This window comes from Lagenorhynchus albirostris, chromosome 9, assembly GCF_949774975.1.
Source record: "Lagenorhynchus albirostris chromosome 9, mLagAlb1.1, whole genome shotgun sequence".
Taxonomy (NCBI): Eukaryota; Metazoa; Chordata; class Mammalia; order Artiodactyla; family Delphinidae; genus Lagenorhynchus; species Lagenorhynchus albirostris.
The window spans coordinates 6681151-6698668 of record NC_083103.1 but is presented as its reverse complement, the minus strand read 5'-3'; the positions used below and the strand labels follow the sequence as shown (position 1 = coordinate 6698668).

Genomic DNA, 17518 nt, shown 5'->3' with positions numbered 1-17518 from the left:
TCTCCACCTTCATCCCCAGGAGCTCTTCATTCCCACTCTCTCTTCTCTTAGGCAAAGATGCTCTCCTTTCCCTCTCATATTTACCCCTTCAGGGTCAGTAATGTTCTGCTTGTCTCTAATTTCTCCTCTCTGACTTGCAATACTTCCCCTACCTGCTTCTTTCCTTCTTTACCTTAAATCCTTCATCTGCCTCATTCACTGGTACCTTTGTCTATAATCTTTCTCTTCCATAGAAATGGATTCATCAGTATTATCATTCACTTCATCCAAGACATCCTCCTCAACCCCCACCCCTTCCTCAATCTCTTCATTGTTCTCCTCTACCTTTTCAAAAGGAATGTCCATCTCAGCATCAGTAATTTCTATCAATCTTTCATCACCAGTAACTTTCACTCTTTCAATTTTCTCTTCATTTATGCTCCCCATTCTTGAACCGTCCAATTTCTCTCCACTAGTCCCCAGCTTCTCTCCCCTGGATCCCCGCCTTTCCCCGCTGAACACCAGCTTCTCTCTGCTCAACCTCAGCTTCTCTCCACTCGACCTCAGCTTCTCTCCACCTGACCTCAGCTTCTCTCCACTTGACCTCAGCGCCTCCGCATTCTGCCCTAGTTCGTATTCTCTGGATCTCGAGTCCTCTCCACTGGTTCCCACTCCAGTAAACTTCAACCTCTCTTTAAACCCAGGTCCCCCCCTAGACCCCGCTGTAGTCCCTGCATTCTCAGATTCAGCCCCTATTTCGTGTCTGACTTCTTGCTTTCCCCACACCTCCTTGGAGTTGTCTTTCCGCAAACCCGCGGAAGCCTGTAATGCACTTGCTACACTGAGCACTCGTTTCACATCCATCCTTCCCTGACTCCGGCCTGACTTTCCTCTCAAGACTGCCTTTTCCACATCTTCCAGTCTCCGGTCCTCAGACTCAAGCTTCGGGTCCCACATCCTAGGCTTTTGCGTGTTTCTACCCAGGAGCTCCATTCTCTTCCCGATCACGAAGAGCCCGTTCCAGGGCATCCACAATTTTTCTCGCATCGTCTGCGCCCCTCTGCTTCCAGGCTCCAGTTGCGACCGCCCGAGGGTCCGCGCCTGGCCTCGGGCGCCCTGGCCGCGGGCCCTGTCGCGCCCCCTCGCCGCCCGTTGCGGCTTACCCAGCCACTCCCTCATGTCCCAGAGCGGACGTCCAAACGGAACCCCTTTCTCCAAAGACATTAGCCCTTGTCCTCGTCCCCAGTCCGCCCCTCCAAACCAGCTCCCCCTTCCCCTCACCCACCCCGCCCTTCCCCCCAGCCCTCTGGCCTGCCGCCCCGCCCACCGCCTGGAGGGCACGAGACTAGGGTAGTGCGCACGCGCAGGCCGCGCCAGGCCGTTAGAAGGCGCGGCCCAGAGGGGCGGCGGGCGGGAGTCAGCCAGCCTGGGGCGTGGGCTGACGCGACAATAGACCTCTGCGATCCTAGAGCCCCCCCCCGGCCCCCGACTCCATTCTCCAAGCTGTGGGCTGTTCCCGGCCCTCTCAGTTCCGCGCTGCCCCTTAAAAGCTGGGGCCCAGGCACAGGAACGACAGGCGTTGCAGCCAATGGCGTCCCGCACGGTAAACCTGCTACCCAATCAAAAGGCGCGGCTGCGAGGGAACGGCGTGGAACCACGCCCGGCTCCAGGTGACTCCTTGGTAGGGAGGGGAGAGTGCCTCTGTCAGCTGATAGGATCCCCACTGGGTCCGTTCCTCGGGGCGATTTACCGGGGACCAACCTACGGGAGCGCGCGGGCAGTAACCCGCCGCGGAATTCTTGTGTGCTGTAGTCGAGAACGAGAGTGATGGAGGAGCACCTAGAGGCTGGGAAGGAGAGCAAGGTACAGAAAGGATGCAAACACCCTCCCAACCTTCACCTCACTCCATGATACCCAGTGATGCCCAATCAGGGAATGGTGTGTGTGTGTGTGTGTGTGTGTGTGTGTGTGTGTGTGTGTGTGTGTGTGTGTGTGTGTGTGTGTGTGTGTGTGTGTGTGTGTGTGTGTGTGTGTGTGTGTTCGTGCCCACGCATGAGCTAGAGAAAGGCGAGACCTGAGCAAGGGGGTGGGGCGCTTCCGTGGCATCAGCATGGGGGCTGGTGAGGATGTCAAAGGAGGCAGGGTTTACCGTGGCCCCGACAGATGGAAAAGGACCCGTCACTCTTACTCATCCCCTTCCCAGGACCGACTCATGCTGGTTTGATGGGGAAGAAGGAAGGATGTTAGGGATTGAGAAGGGGCTGGAGTACCCTCCTCCTTTCCCAAGGTGGGGGAATACTGTTCAGCACTAATGGCTTCACTTGTGTATCTATGTTCATGTAATCATGAGACCATTCATTCTTTCCTCTTGACTTCATTCAACAAATAGTTTCTGAGCATCCTTGTGCCAAGGATGGTTAGGGGTGGGGCATACAGAGGTGCACACTTTTAGGGGTAGGAGGAATGTGCCTAGTGGACTGTGACTGAGGATAAGGATGGAGCAGCTGTGGTTCATCTTTGAAGTCCCATCTCCCTCAAGCAGTTACCAAGCAGGAAGGAGACAGGGGACTTGGGGACCTAGTGCACCAATGAGCCAGACTTTGGGGGTGGGGGCAGTTGGACAGAGGCAGGGCCTGCCATGGGGGTGTCGGAGAAGCCAAGAAGTGAGGAATGGGGATCAGTGGAATTTGAAGAAGTGAGAGGGGTGAGAGACCAAAGTATGGAACAGAAAGCATCTGTTTCAGTGTTTATCTATGTTCATATTCATCGTTAAATTAGTTAACACAGGGACTTCCATGGCGGTCCAGTGGTTAAGACTTTGGCTTCCAATGCAGGGGGTGCAGGTTCTATCCCTGGTGGGGGAGCTAAGATCACACATGCGTTGTGGTCAAAAATCCAAAACATAAAGCAGAAGCAATAATGTAACAAATTCAATAAAGACTTTAAAAATGGTCCACATCAAAAAAAATCTTTAAAAAAATTAGTTAATATATATAAAATGCTTAGACCAATGCCTGGCATATAAGTAGAGCAAATATAAGTGTTAGCTATTATATTACTATTACTGTTACCAGTAATAGTGGATGCTATGTGTTCTAAGGATATACTGGGCTGTCAAACTCATGGGTGCACCCCTAACCTTTGTAGATGCCAGACTCTTTGAAAATCTGTTATTAGACCATGTCCTCCAGAGTAATCATTGGCTTCTTCAAAATTCTCCTATAAATATAGAGAAATGAAAAGAGTAATAAATGAATATGTAAGTAAAAATATAACAGAGAAAATGAAATAACATAAAATACTTGAGTAATCTAACAGAAATCAAGAAAGAAAGAATAAAGCAACTATACTCCAATAAAAATTTATTTTAAAAAAAAGAAAGAAAGAATAAAGGAACAAAAAACAGATGAGATGAAGAGAAAACAAAAAGTAAGATGGCAGGTTTATAGCCTACTATATCAGTAATTACAATAATAATGAATGGAACAAAAAGTACAGTTAAAAAACAAACATCTGGGCTTCCCTGGTGGCGCAGTGGTTAAGAATATGCCTGCCAGGGCTTCCCTGGTGGCGCAGTGGTTGAGAGTCTGCCTGCCGATGCAGGAGACACAGGTTCGTGCCCCGGTCTGGGAAGATGCCACATGCCGCGGAGCGGCTGGGCCCGTGAGCCGTGGCCGCTGAGCCTGTGCGTCCGGAGCCTGTGCTCCGCAACGGGAGAGGCCACAACAGTGAGAGGCCCACGTACCGCAAAAAAAACAAAAAAAAAAACAAAAAACCTGCTATAAGGACATAGAAATATTGAAAAACTGATGGAATATGTACACTATGAACACACTAACCAAAAGAAAGCTGGTGTGGCTTTATCAATTTCAGACTGGAAGACAAGAAAGAAGTATTACTAAAAATAAAGAGGAACATTTTATAATGATTAAAGAGTCAATTCAACAGGAAAACACTCCTCAATTTTATGCACCTAATAACAGTTTCAAAATATGCAAAATAAAAAATTACATATGCCGCAGAGCAGCTAAGCCCGTGCGCCACAACTACTGAGCCTGCACTCTAGAGCCTGCGAGCCACAACTACTGAGGCCTGCACACCACAACGAAGAGTAGCCCCTGCTCGCCACAACCAGAGAAAAACCGCACATAGCAACCAAGACCCAACACAGCCAAAAATAAACAAATAAATAAATTTATATATATATATATAAAAGTACTGAGAAAAATTAAAGAAGACCTAAATCACTGGAAAGATATTCCATGTTCATAGACTGGAAGATTCAGTATTGTAAAAACATCTGTCCTTCTCAATTTGATCTATAGATTCAATGTAATCTCAATCAAATCCCAGAAAGTTCTTTGGGGGTAGAAAATAACAAGCTGATTCTAAAATTTATGTGGAAATGCAAAGGACCTACAATAGCCAAAATGATTTTGAAAAAGAACAAAGTTAATTCTACCTGATTTCAACGTTGCCTGTCAATTACAGTAATCAAGAGAGTGTGATATTATCAAAAGTATAGATATATAGATCAGTGGAACAGAATAGAGAATACAGAACTGATCATACTTATGAGGTCAATTGATTTTCTACCAAAACAAATCAATAGTGAAAAAATAGTGTTTTTAAACAAATAGTGGTAAAATCACTGGCTATTTATAGGGCAAAAATGAATCACAACCCATACCTTACACTGCATCCAAGATGAATTAAATGGATCATAGACCTAAAACTGTTAATTTCTAGAAGAAAACAATAGGAGAATATCTTCATGACCTTGGGGTAGGAGTGCTTCTTCAAGAGTACACAAACCACAAAAGATTGATATGTTGAGCTTGTAAAATTATAAGCCATTAAGAGAGTGAAAAGGCAACCCATAGAGCAGGAGATATTGGCAAAACATATAACTGACAAAGGGCTTGTCTCCAGGAGATTTAAAGAGTTCCTGCAAATCAATAAGAGAAAGATGATCTGATTTTTAAAAGAGTATGGCAGGGAGGAGCAAAAGACATGAATAGGCACTTTACAAAAGAAGATATCTGAATGTCTAATAGGTACATGAAATGGTGTTCAATATCATTTCTCACCAGGGAATACAAGTTAAAGCCACTATGCACTATTTTTTTAAAAAAAGATTATTTATTTGGTGGCACTGGTCTTAGTTGTGGCACATGGGATCTTCGTTGCCGCGCGCGGGATCTTTGTTGTAGAATGTGAGATCTTTTTTTTTTAGTTGCGGCATGTGGGATCTTTCAGTTGTGGTATGCGGGATCTAGTTCCCTGACCAGGGATTGAACCCGGGCCCCCTGCATTGGGAGCATGGAGTCTTAACCACTGGACCACCAGGGAAGTCCCCACAATGCAGTATTACTGTACCTCCACCAGTAAGGCTAAAATTAAAAGGACTAACAGTTCTAAGTATTGGCAAGGATGTGGTGCAATTGGAACTTTCATTCAAAGCTGGAGGGAGTGTGAATTAGTACAGTCACCTTGGAAAACTGTTTGGCAGTATCTATGAAAGCGTTTTAAACACATGCCTACCCTCTGACGAAGCCATTCTCGTACCCAACAGAAATGAGTACTTAGGTCCCTCAAAAGATATATGCAAGAATATTCATGGCAGCTTTATTCATAATAGCCCCAAACTTGAAATAATCCAAAAGACCACCAACAGTAGAATGGATAAACTACGATACGGTCATATGATGGAACACTACACAGCAATGAAAAAGAAACATTGCACTCAATGACATAGATGGGTCTCACTGAAGAACATGGACACAAAATAGTATATACAGTGTAACTGCATTGATATGAGGCTCAAGGCCAGGTAAAATTAATCTATGGTGCTAGAAGTCTAAGAGTGATCCCACAGTGTCCCAAATAAGTGCTAAAGCCTGTGAGAGGAGAGAGGGAGGCGTCTGGGTGTGAGAGGTGGGCAGGTGTCAGTTTATATACTGGTGAGTAGTACTTGAAGGGAGAGTGGCTTTTGAGCCTCTGCCTCTCTCCCTAGTACCTCTTGGCACAATGGTGTGGACATAGCAGGTGTTCACTAAATGCTTGTTGAGATAGCTCAGTGTAAGGATGAACTAGTAACTTGGTGCCTCAGGGATCTTTTCACTTAGAGAAAAAATACAAGTGCTTGGCCTCCAAGTCAGTGCCTCTTGGTACCAAACGTAGTGAATGGAATGGTCTCAGGAGCCCCTCAAAAGGGGTGGGACCATCTTATCCAGCTCACTTTACACCTGGTGAAAGGTACCTGAGGTAACCAGCTGAGAAGGGGTGGGCCGGTAACTGAGGAAGTGCATGGGGTTTGGAACCGAGAAACTGTTCAAATCTGGCCCTGCCGCTTTGCACCTGTGTGATCTCGGCCAAGTTATTTCACCTCTCTGGTGGTCACAGCTTCCAGGCCTATCAAACAGGGAGAGTTCTGCCTACTTCAGAGGATGGCAGGGTGGGAAAGTGTCATTGTGAATCCCTGAGCAGTGACTTATCAGGATCCCTCGGGGGGTGGGGGGGAACAGCCAGCGACCCCAGGGCGTGGTGGGAGTAATGCTGCTGAGGTGGGCTCTGCAGGAGGACCAGAAGCCTGCGGCAAGGATGGGCGGGGGGGGGGGGGGGGGGGGCGTGGTCAGTCATGTCAGGGACCTCCCTTCCCCCACAGCCCTCCTCCTTGTCCCCGGACCTGCAGGGAGACAGCTCGTTACAGGTGGAGATCTCTGATGCCGTCAGCGAGCGGGACAAGGTGAAATTCACTGTTCAAACCAAGGTGAGGCTGCGCCGGAGCAGGGGGGGTTCAGATGGCTGCTTCAGGAGCCCGGCGCGGATGCCCGCGTAGCCTCTGGGCCCGGCTCCTCAGCCTGGCTCTTGGCCCCTGGCCCTCTGAGAAAGAGGGCATCTTGTCTAGTCTCGTACAGCCTTTGCCTGCCTAAGGCCCCAAGTACTACCATCCCCTGTCCACCCTCCTGAGGGTAGTCATGGACGCGTGAGCCCCAACTTGGGCCTCCCCTGGGATGTGGGATTGGGGAGGCCCAAAAGTGGGTGCCCAGGAAGCTTGGTGGGTGTAGGGTTTGGGCAGGGGAGGAAAGACACCTCAGCTAGGTTCCCTGGCTTCCAGAGCTGCGTCCCTCACTTCGCCCGGACCGAGTTCTCAGTCGTGCGACATCATGAGGAGTTCATCTGGCTACACAACGCCTACGTGGAAAACGAGGAGTACGCCGGTCTCATCGTGAGGAGGGGCCGGCCTGGGCACCGGGGGGCGGCCGGGAGGCTGGGCCAGGCTTCGGGGTGCGGGTGACGGCCTTCTCAACGACGAGAGGACTTCCAGCTCTGTCCCTCCTTGGAGCAGATCCCCCCAGCCCCTCCAAGGCCAGACTTTGAGGCTTCAAGGGAAAAACTGCAGAAGTTGGGTGAGGGAGACAGCTCTATCACGCGGGAAGAGTTTGCCAAAATGAAGGAGGAGCTGGAAGCGTGAGTGCCGCCTCCCGTTCCTGTCTGTGACAAAGCCCCAGCCCAGCCTCTCCTGACAGCCCCAGGGTTTCTCCCCTGACTGTCCCCCGTGGACGCTTAGGACCCTGCTCCTCGCTCCAGGGCTGCCGAGGGGGAAGGGGGCAGGAGGGGGGAAGGAGCCAGGGAGGGCCCGCGAGCTGCCTGCCGTCCTCTGCAGGGAGTATCTGGCCATCTTTAAGAAGACAGTTGCGATGCATGAAGTCTTTCTGCAGCGCCTGGCGGCCCACCCCACCCTGCGTCGAGACCACAACTTCTTTGTCTTTTTGGAATATGGCCAGGATGTGAGCTGGGCCACAGAGCTGGGGTCCCCCCGGGGGTGGGGGGCAAGGTTCTAAGTGGGCTCAGGCCTCTATCTCATCAGCTCGGCGAGTGGTATATGCCCGGGGTGGGAGGTGCAAATGCCCACCCTGACGTCACACCCTCCCCACGTGTGCCTCAGCTGAGTGTCCGAGGAAAGAACAGGAAGGAGCTCCTTGGGGGGTTTCTGAGGAATATTGTGAAGTCTGCAGATGAAGCCCTCATCACTGGCATGTCAGGGCTCAAGGTGACTTGGGGGGCCCCCTCTCTGGATTCAACCCAGGGCCTCAAGTCCCCAGCAAGGATTGAGACCCTGGGTCCCTGTGGGAGGGAAGCCACTGATGGGGCCCTGCCTAGAGGGAGATTGTGCCACGCCCGGGAGCCCGAGACTGCGCTGCTCCTGGTGACTCGGTGTGAGTGGGTCCTGTCTGGCTCCCTTAGGAGGTGGATGACTTCTTCGAGCATGAGAGGACCTTCCTGCTGGAGTACCACACCCGCATCCGGGACGCCTGCCTTCGGGCAGACAGAGTCATGCACTCTCACAAGTGTACGCAGGGCCCCAGGGGCCCTGGATTCCCCCCAGTGGCCCTACTCCCCAGGGGAGAGTAGAGAGCAGGAAATGCCCTGTGTCTGTCCATGGCCACAAACACCAGGGGTGGGACTTGACGTGCAGACCAAGGGGCTCTGATAGACGGCTCTTCCCCAACAGGCCTGGCAGATGATTATATCCCTATCTCAGCTGCACTGAGCAGTCTGGGAACACAAGAAGTCAACCAGCTAAAGACGTGAGGACACCCTCTTGCCCCTCTGCCCTCTTTCTTTGCCTGTAATACTGTGTCTGTCCATGAGGGGTCACTCCATGGAAGCCTACTATGAGCTCTAGTGGGAGATGCAGAAGCTCCTCTTGGGCTTTGGGAGAAAAAGAGAGGGAAGGTTCACCAGGGCAGGGAAGCTTTAAGCAATCCCTAAGACCCCTGCCCTAACTCCTCCCCACCGCCTCCTAGGAGCTTCCTCAAATTGGCAGAGCTCTTTGAACGACTAAGGGTGAGTACTGCCTTCTGTGTTGAAAGGCCACCCAATGATCCTTTGCAGGGAAGAGAGTGTCCCGGGAGAGGGGAAAGCTCCAGGGTCATTTTGGATTGTTCAGTGATAACTTGGGCTCAGTGAGGCCCTGGACTCACTCTGCAGACTAGTTTAATAAGAGATGGAGTGGAGACAGGGAATCCAGCCTCAAGTGTGGGTGTGTGGTGATGGGGGAGGAGGTGGGAAGTGGGCTTGGCGAGGCACTTACAAGGATGTGCCACGTGCCTCTGGCAGACTGTTCTGTGCTGCCAGCATCCTGCCCCAGACACGCTCTTTCTGAACTCCTCTCCAAGGAAGTCACCAGAGTGTGCCCGTCTTCCTAAAATGTCCGTTGGACCCCATCTCTTCCCTGCTCAGGGCCCTTCAGTGACCCTATCCCTCCTTGAATCTATCCAAGACACAAAGCCCCAAGTCTCTAGCTTGCATCTTAAGCCTGTTGTGATCTGGCCCACTGCTGCCCAAGTGCCCCACTGAACTTATGGTTCCCTGAAAACATACCAGGCTTGCACACCTGCAAAGCCTTTGGCTGTCGTCTAAGCCCTGCTCAACCCCCAAGATCCAGATCAGATGCCACCTCCTCTGTGAAGCCTTCCCTGGCCTGCTCCCCTGAACCACGGGGCTTGACATAGCGTGGGTATCAAGTGACCCTACTTGGTATTTAGATGAACAGCAGCACTCCCAGTCCTTAGCTGCCCCCCCACCAGCTCCCTCCCCAGCCTCCACTTTCCTGATTCAGAAACTGGAGGGCCGAGTGGCTTCTGACGAGGACCTGAAGCTGTCGGACATGCTGAGGTACTACTTGCGCGACTCACAGGCAGCCAAGGTGAGAGGTGGCCCCAGAGCAGACCTCAGGGCTGGAGCCACCAGGGAGGGCGGGCAGGTAGGCAAGGGCCTGGGCCAGGGATCCTGTGCCCCTGCCGGCCCCAGGACCTGCTGTACCGGCGGCTGCGGGCGCTGGCAGACTATGAGAACGCCAACAAGGCACTGGACAAGGCGCGCACCAGGAACCGGGAGGTGCGGACCGCCGAGAGCCACCAGCAGCTGTGCTGCCAGCGCTTTGAACGCCTCTCCGACTCAGCCAAGCAGGGTAAGCCCCACGGCCCTGGAGCCCCTGCCACTGCACTGCTGACTCTGCCGGGGTCCCCATTCCTCTCTTCTCCAGAGCTCATGGACTTCAGATCCCGCCGCGTCTCCTCCTTCCGCAAGAACCTCATCGAGCTGGCGGAGCTGGAGCTCAAACACGCTAAGGTGAGCCCTCCAGCCTCACCGAGCCTTCTTGCTGCTTTCCTGGCCTCCCACCACTGGGCCTCTAGGCCCTTATCAAGTGTCTTGGCGCGTGGAGGGTGCGGTGGAGCTCGGGGGGAGGTCAGGCTGCCAGGAGCAGCCCCAGCTGTTCAGGACCACAGTTCCCCATTTTGGATCAGGACCATTCCCTTCTGTCATTGGTAGTGAGGCCTCAATAAATGGTAGCTGTTATTGCTGAGAACAGGGATGGGGACAGAGGGGCTACCCAAGGTGGGGAAACAGAGGGGGTAGCGGCAGATGGGAGCCATCAAGAACCTCTCCTCTGCAGGCCACCACCCTGCTTCTACGGAACACCCTTGTCATCCTCAAGGGGGAACCTTAGAGCCACCAGAGTGCCCCCCGACCTCCCACCCCAGCAAGATGCCTCCTTCCCCACCCCAGGAGCCACTCACCATGCCCCGTGACTTCTCGGGGCAAGGCCTACCCCTACCCCAAGGTGCCAGGCCCTGCAAGATAGGGCAGCATGGGCACCACACTTGGCCACAGGTAAGCAGAGCCCTAACCTGGGGAAACCCAGGGGCCCTGACCTCCCTCCCCAGAGGCTATGGGGCAGCCTCAACCCACCTCTGGCCCCTGAGTTCATTTGTCTCCAGCTTGTTCACAAATAAAAAACCTGGTTCTGTAGCAAGGAGGCTTGCTTGTCCTGACTTCCCAGTTGGAGGGCCCACCAAGTACATCCTCTATCGGGGCACCATGGTAGAGACCAGATCCTGGGGGAACACGGCGGGGGACACCCCTGCAGGGTCTTCAGCCACTTTTCAGAGTGCCAGTGGTGCTCTCTGTGGGAAGGTACAAGACCCAGAACTTGGAATCCAGGCGCAGTCTTCAAGGCCACCACCCCCACAAACCCTGGCACAGACCACGCATAAAACGAATTATAAACTCTCTACACCCATTTCCTGATCAGTAAAATGGAACTACCCCTTCCTGCCTCCCTACCAGATACTGGCCAGCTCCAAGGAACTAAGGAACCAGCTCTTTAACTCCAGGTTTTTTTAGTTGATGGCGGGAGGGGGGGAGGGGGCAGGGTATAAATCCTCCATCACCACCACCCCTAGGGCAACACTTCCACCCTACCTGCAGGGCAGGTGAAAACCCAAAGCACAGGGCTGGAAAAGAGCCCACAGCAATGCCAGGAAGAAGCGTGGGGCTCCAGCCAACACTCTCTTGGTTAAACACAGGAAGGTGGAGCCCAAGACACCTGGGTCTGAAGTCCTGGACTCCACCTGGCTGGCCCCACCCTGGCCCCCAGCCACATCTGCAGAAGGCCAAAGACTCAACCTGGCTTTGGACTCACAGCAGCCACTGGACCCAGCCCTTATAAATGAGTCAGCCATCCAGGGGAGAGAGCAGAGCCAAAGACCAAATACTGAAAGTGGAGAAAAAGGTCAAGAAGCAACCAGTAACTTGCAGTCTCGGGGCCCACATCTGGGCAAGACTGCACAGGGGATCACAGAATGGGCCTCACTGTCCTACTGCCCACCTGGGTCAAGGCAACAGAAGAAACCAGTTCAGGGATTAAGCCCCTCTGTTCAAGGAACCCCTGCAGCCAGTAGCAGACACACCCTGGCTCAGCTACCTTCCAGGCTGGTGCCAACTATGACGCCAGGATATAGAGAGGGAACTGTCAGAAAGGAGACTCAGCTAGTCACTGGCGCCAAATGAGGGTGTGTGGGGCTGGCTGGAAGGAGGGTTAGGGAAGAGATGCTACACATTCTCCCAGCCTACCCGCCCCCAAGGTCCCCTGGGCCCCAACCTCCAAACAAACATCCCATTAGTGAGCCTTTTTATTGTTGTGTGTTTTTTTTGTTTTTTTAATTGAGGGTCCCTTACTGGTCCTGCTTCCATGAGTGGCTGTGACCAGGGGCAAGGGGGAGGGGAACCAGGTGGCGCAGGGAGGGGTCATCTCCACAACATTCCATTTATACACAGAACTAAACAGACAAGCACAGAGTCACTATTGTGGTTAGAAGTTGGCAGCATGGGAAAAGGGAGGAACAAGGGGGGAACTGGGGTGTCGTTAAAAAAAATACAGGTCCCCCCCAAACAGGGGTTCCTGGGGGGAACTTGGTCTGTTTCAACCCAAGAGGAATCAGAAGATCAAAAGCGGTTTGGGAAGGCCAGAACCGTCAGGGATGGAGGAAGAGGAGGAAGGTCCAGGGGGTGGGGGGGCTGTTTGGCAACTGGGGTGAAGGGACTGCCCTCCCCCTGCTGGGTTCCCCCCAGCCCCTCCGGTCTGGCAGGAAGGGGGCAGCCTGCAACCCCCATGGGCAGGTCTGGGGCTGCCAGATGCTCCAGGCAGGGGGCTGGAGGGGGCTCACAAAGGCTTGCCCTCCAGAGAGATGACGGCGCTGCCCCCCAGCTTCTCTGCCAGGGTGCAGCGGTCCTTGACCTCCTCATAGCAGTTTGCTTGCAATTCATGCTTGATCCCTGTGGAGGAGAAGGGGGAGCATCTGTGAGAGGGAGCCCTGGGGCGGGGGTGGGTGTGCTGCAGCTGGGAAGGAGCCAGCAGAACAGATGGCGGGATAAGGCTACATCCAGCAGGCAGGGAAGAGGAGACAGAGAGAGAGGGCTCTCCTCCACCATGCCGTCCACCCCACCCTGCAGCCAAGGCCTGAATGCAAGGGCTTACGGCACCACTAGCGCTGGCCCTTACCCGTCAGCTTCTTCTTGATGGCGTCCTTGGAGCTGGCGTAGATCATTTTGCTCTTAAGGGGTGCACACTCAGGGGCCCTGGAGGGAAACAGAATCAGAGAACTTACCGCAAAGTCCCCTCCTCCAAGTCCAGCAAGTGCCCTGAAGCGATACAGGACTTCCAGAAACCCCTGAGCTGGCCCCTAACATTCAAGCTTTTATCAAGTTCCTCACTGACAGGCATTTTATTACAACACCCTCCCCTGAAACGCACACCTCTGCGTTAACAAGGAGCCACAGACCTTCCTGTCCCGGGAAAGCAGGGTGGGGCAGAGCTACGGCAGGTGACAGGAGAAGGTGCCTGCAGGAGAAGCTCACCAGAAGATGAACACCAGGTCCTCCTTCTTGCTCTCCTTGGTCTCATAGGTTGCGTCATAGAGGGCGTAGCGGCAGTCCTTGTCTGGCAGCATCTTGACAAAGGTGGTGTAGGGGTCGTCTACAGTCTGGCCCACATCACCTACCAGGATCTCCTTGCCCTCCTCCAAGATGATGTTCTTCTTGTCCTCGCTCAGGCAGAAGAGCACCGCCTTCTTGCGCTTCTTCACCTCCTCTGGTGTCGACGACTTACGCACCTTCATGTCGTTGAACACTTTGATGACCCCATCAGAGACAGCCACGCCAGAGGCCTAGAGGACAAGCCACACGCACCTCATAAGGAACAAGTTTCTGGGACGTGCCCTGAAGTCCCTCCTTTGCTTTCTTAGGAAATCTGTCTAGATGTCAACAAATATAGTCCTCAGCCCCAAGAGATCATTAATCCCCTTCCCAAGACAAGTATCACTAGTTTCCCACCCAAGTCACTGTCAAAGGATCAGATGTGACACAACCCCAGAAGAGCCGCCACAGAAGAGACCTCTGATCACATAACTCAACACCATTCCTCCCCACTCCGACATCCTGCAGGCTAGATTAAAGACCTGTGAAAAGCAAAGTCTTGGCCAAGATGTGAACCCAGAATTAAAAGAACCTACAGACGCACGGTACTCAGTCTCAGCTTTTGCATAGTGCTGACTCAGAACTTCACAGAGAGTAGAAAGGGACCCAGACAACCAGGTCATAGTCATCTACGAGAGAACCAGGACCCACAACGCTAGAGGAGTCACCAACGGTACTCAACAGTTCTAGCAAGCCCATCAGAACTGTTCAACGCAGTTATCACACAGGTATCCCTTTCTCTGCTGGAGTCTTCCTAAACCAAAGGAAGAACAAACCCCTAATTACGGCCCTACCCGACAACTCCCTGTTCTCCGGAAAAAAATGCAGGCCCCAAAGGTCGCTGATAGAAGTTAGCAGTCCAAACTCAAAGGCCCAAACTCAAAGAGCTCCGTGAGAGCTCTTTAAACTTCTATTCTGGGTCGTATTGGGGTCCACCCTAGCCAGGAATGGGGGTGAGACTGTCCACGGTGAAATCGGCCCCCGCTCCCGGAACTGCAGAGGAAGCCGGCCACGTGATTGAGCCGCTTCCGGAGTAGGCGGGGAAAGGAGACCGGCTAGACTCAGCCCCCTCCCCGAAAAAAACCCGAACCTAGAGGAAGCAACACCTCCAGGGCCTCAACCCTAAGGAAGCGCCCTTACCGACAAGCTTATCGCCCCCCTGCGCTGCGGGCCTGGACAAATTACCCAACCTTCGGCTCTCGCAGCCCTCGGGCCGAACACAGGGGACGGGGTGGTTTCCGGGCGGTGCCCGCCTGGGTCACTTCCCTAAACTCGGCTCCACCCTCAGGCCCCATCCTGGAAAGCCGACAGCCCCGCTGGTCCACGGCTTCGGGCCCAGCAGCCAGGCCGGACCGTGTGCGCACGCGCCGGCCGACAGCGCCGTTCCAGCCTCCGCCGGGTGTAGTCTGCGAACCCAGCTCGCCTTGTGGGCTCGCTAGCTCCCGAGCACGGCCGTGATCTCCGCGCTGTCCGCTCTGTGCTGCGCGGTGCAAGTCTCTAATCCCAGGCGCCTGCGCTCGGACCCGGACACCCCCGCATCCCCGCCGCCCCCGCCCCTTGCGAGCATCCCTGCCACCTGCTCTCGAGACAGACCCGCCTGAGAGGGAGGGTGACGCGGAGATAGGAACAGCCCCTGGGTGGGGCGCGCGCGCCGAGACCGCTCGCGCGCTTTTCCTTCGCCGCCCCCGGGCCAGGTTTGGATGCCGCGTGCTCCCGTCGAGCGCGCCCCCGTGAGCCGACTCTCTTCGGCCCCGCCGCGACGCGCGACACCGGCTGCTCAGCGAGGGACGGGCGCGCGCGCCCTGGACCCCTCCCCCACGGCCCTTGTCCGCGCGGGCGCAACAGCGGGGTGGGGGAGGGGAAGGGAGTCCAGGGGGCGCGCGAGCGACGTCCAAGCCGGCCCTCACCGGCGCCCGCGGGCGCGCACGCGCGTCCCGGCGCCGCCCGCCCCTCAGCACGAGACCCTCATCCCGCCCGGGGAGCTGGGGGAGGGGATGCCAACGTCGCTCCCCCGTTCCCTTTAGCGCGCGCAGATGATCGACCCGCAGCCGCCTCCCCTCCGGCGCCATGGCCTGCCGCTCACCATGTTTCCGGAAGAGAAAAGGAGATAGCAAGGAGAGCCAGAAAAGACAAGAGCCGCTGCAGCTGCTGCCGGGATCCGACTGAACGCGGCCTCTCCCGGCCCCTTCCGTTTAGTACGAGCCGCACAATGAGGGGCGGGGCGGGCTTCCGGCGCTCCCCCCGCGGGCCGACGGGAAATGAAGTCCGACGGTCCTGCGCCGTCTTCGGGCTCGCTGGGTAACAGAGTCTTTTTCACCTGACGGCCTCCCTGCTCCACGTTGCATACTGGGAAATGTAGTTCAAAACAGCCGAGAGAGGCGGGGCTATGGCACGGAGAGCGCACCCGTTGGTCGAATTTCCCAGGAAATGCTCGGAGCTGAGCGAAGGCCTCGGCGTTGGGTAATATGACCTGAAAATGAGCCCCGACTTCGCGCTCTCTACCTCGGAGGGAAACGGTTTTCCTAAGATCCATCTTGGCACTATCTGGATCCTTTGGTCTGAAAATTTTCAGTGAGTTAGTATTTTGGTTTTCCGAATTGAAGCACCTATTCATTGGCCTGGAATCCAGCCCTAGAGCAAGGAGAATCGCCAGTATAAGGCACCTTCTATCCAATAAACATTTGTTAAGCATCCTCCATGTGTAAAGCCACTCTTGTCTACTGAGAAAAGGCCATATGCAACGTCAATAAAATAAGAGAAAAAAACGCAAGGGAAAGGCTACGAGGAAATCTTTGAAAATAGAGATTTGTACTTGTTTTTAGGGTGTTTGGCAAAATCATGAGGTAATAAGCCAAAATCATGAGACAGGGGTTTGTGCATTCAATTCAAGGATTATGTGCCTTTTACTAAACAGTGAAAAGCGGAAATAGATATTAAACCAAACTTGAGTCTCATTCTCGAGTTGGTAACCAGGCATATGGTTAATTAGTACCGGCAGAAATTGAGACAGAAACTCTGTGGGAGCATAACCTTCAAAAAAAGAAACTGGGGTGGGGGAGTCCGGGAAGATTTCTTTGGCCTCGAACAAAGGCCATGCCCTCTTTCTCTGCAGGAAGAGAAGACAGGGTCGCAAACAAGAGAATTGGGGGCGTTGATCCCATATGCAGAATAAAGGGTGTAAATGAAGAGCCAGAAGGCTGGGCTTCAGGACCCGGGGAGCGACTCCCGAGAGTGGGGTACGTCGCAGAGCATGCCGGGGGTTGTAGTCGGGGACCTTCCGCCGCATCGCCCACCAACCGAGCTCCCGGGAGCCTCAGCCGGGGGCCACAGCTCAACCGCCTCGCGCAAGCGGCCCTGCCTGGAGAGGAGGCTGGCTCCACCTTTTTTGAGCTTCGGAGTTTCCTAGAGCAACGACGAGGGGGAGGGAGACTTCGCAGTTACCCTGGAGACGCGCTCCCGCCCGCCCCTAGCTGCGGGATGCCCTAGATGTCCTTATTAGGACATGAGGCTAGAGGGGGCGGGGCCAAACCGAACGCCCGCTGGAGGCTCCTTATAAGGCAGCGTCGGGCGGGAGGCGGGAGTGTGGAGCAGGCTGGGGGGGGGGGGTGAGGGATCGAGGCGGGGCGGAGTTTGAAGGGGCGGGCCTGGAAGCTCTGGCGCCCGCCTCTCCGCTCCAGTAAGGCCTCAGATCCGCACCTCGCCACTTCCGGTGTAGCAGATGAGGGCTGCTCTCATTTGCTGGCGAGACTCTCGTGCTCAACTGGGACCCCTCTGCATAGTTCCCATCTTAACCTCCCTGAGGGTCCCCCACCTCCAATGAGTCTCAAAAACGATGAAGTGGGGCTTCCCTGGTGGCGCAGTTCTTGAGAATCTGCCTGCCAATGCAGGGGACAAGGGTTCGAGCCCTGGTCTGGGAAGATCCCACGTGCCGCGGAGCAACTGGGCCCGTGAGCCACAACTACTGAGCCTGCGCGTCTGGAGCCTGTGCTCCGCAACAAGAGAGGCCGCGACAGTGAGAGCCCCGCGCACCGCGATGAAGAGTGGCCCTCGCTCGCCGCAACTAGAGAAAGCCCTCGCACAGAAACGAAGACCCAACACAGACCCAAAAATTAATAAATAAATAATTTTTAAAAAAAACAAAAACGATGAAGTGTTTTCCCCTTGTCCGGGCTTCTTACTCCCAGGCTGCTACCCCGAATCCAACAACGCGACC

At 54.3% G+C, this 17518-nt stretch overlaps 2 protein-coding genes and 1 long non-coding RNA gene across 7 annotated transcripts; 2 read left to right on the top strand and 1 right to left on the bottom strand.

Moving 5' to 3' along the window:
* The first annotated feature begins 1372 nt into the window (after positions 1–1372).
* On the top strand, positions 1373–12604 carry SNX32 (sorting nexin 32). Of its 5 annotated transcripts, none has more exons than XR_009542316.1 (14): positions 1373–1582; positions 1792–1842; positions 6647–6751; positions 7100–7210; positions 7331–7452; positions 7649–7772; positions 7931–8035; positions 8230–8335; positions 8498–8573; positions 8793–8832; positions 9608–9958; positions 10034–10119; positions 10445–10662; positions 11358–12604. XR_009542316.1 is itself a non-coding variant. In XM_060158602.1 (14 exons), exons 1-14 carry the CDS (start codon positions 1568–1570, stop codon positions 10496–10498), a joined length of 1320 nt encoding a protein of 439 aa, XP_060014585.1. In that variant the 5' UTR covers positions 1373–1567; the 3' UTR covers positions 10499–10629. The 5 variants fall into 5 exon arrangements, 1 of the variants encoding a protein (XP_060014585.1); XR_009542314.1 differs by having other exon boundaries at positions 1373–1660; XR_009542315.1 differs by having other exon boundaries at positions 1373–1660; positions 11235–12604.
* CFL1 (cofilin 1) lies at positions 11949–15853 on the bottom strand. Its single transcript, XM_060158603.1, has 4 exons — positions 15389–15853; positions 13189–13496; positions 12833–12909; positions 11949–12606 (listed from the first exon to the last, which is right to left on the bottom strand). The coding sequence occupies exons 1-4, from the start codon at positions 15836–15838 to the stop codon at positions 12494–12496; spliced, it is 948 nt and encodes a 315-aa protein (XP_060014586.1). The 5' UTR covers positions 15839–15853; the 3' UTR covers positions 11949–12493.
* LOC132525627 (uncharacterized) lies at positions 15005–17499 on the top strand. Its single transcript, XR_009542318.1, has 3 exons — positions 15005–15876; positions 16418–16541; positions 17193–17499. It is a non-coding gene; the product is annotated as an uncharacterized LOC132525627 (long non-coding RNA).
* Positions 17500–17518: the final 19 nt, after the last annotated feature.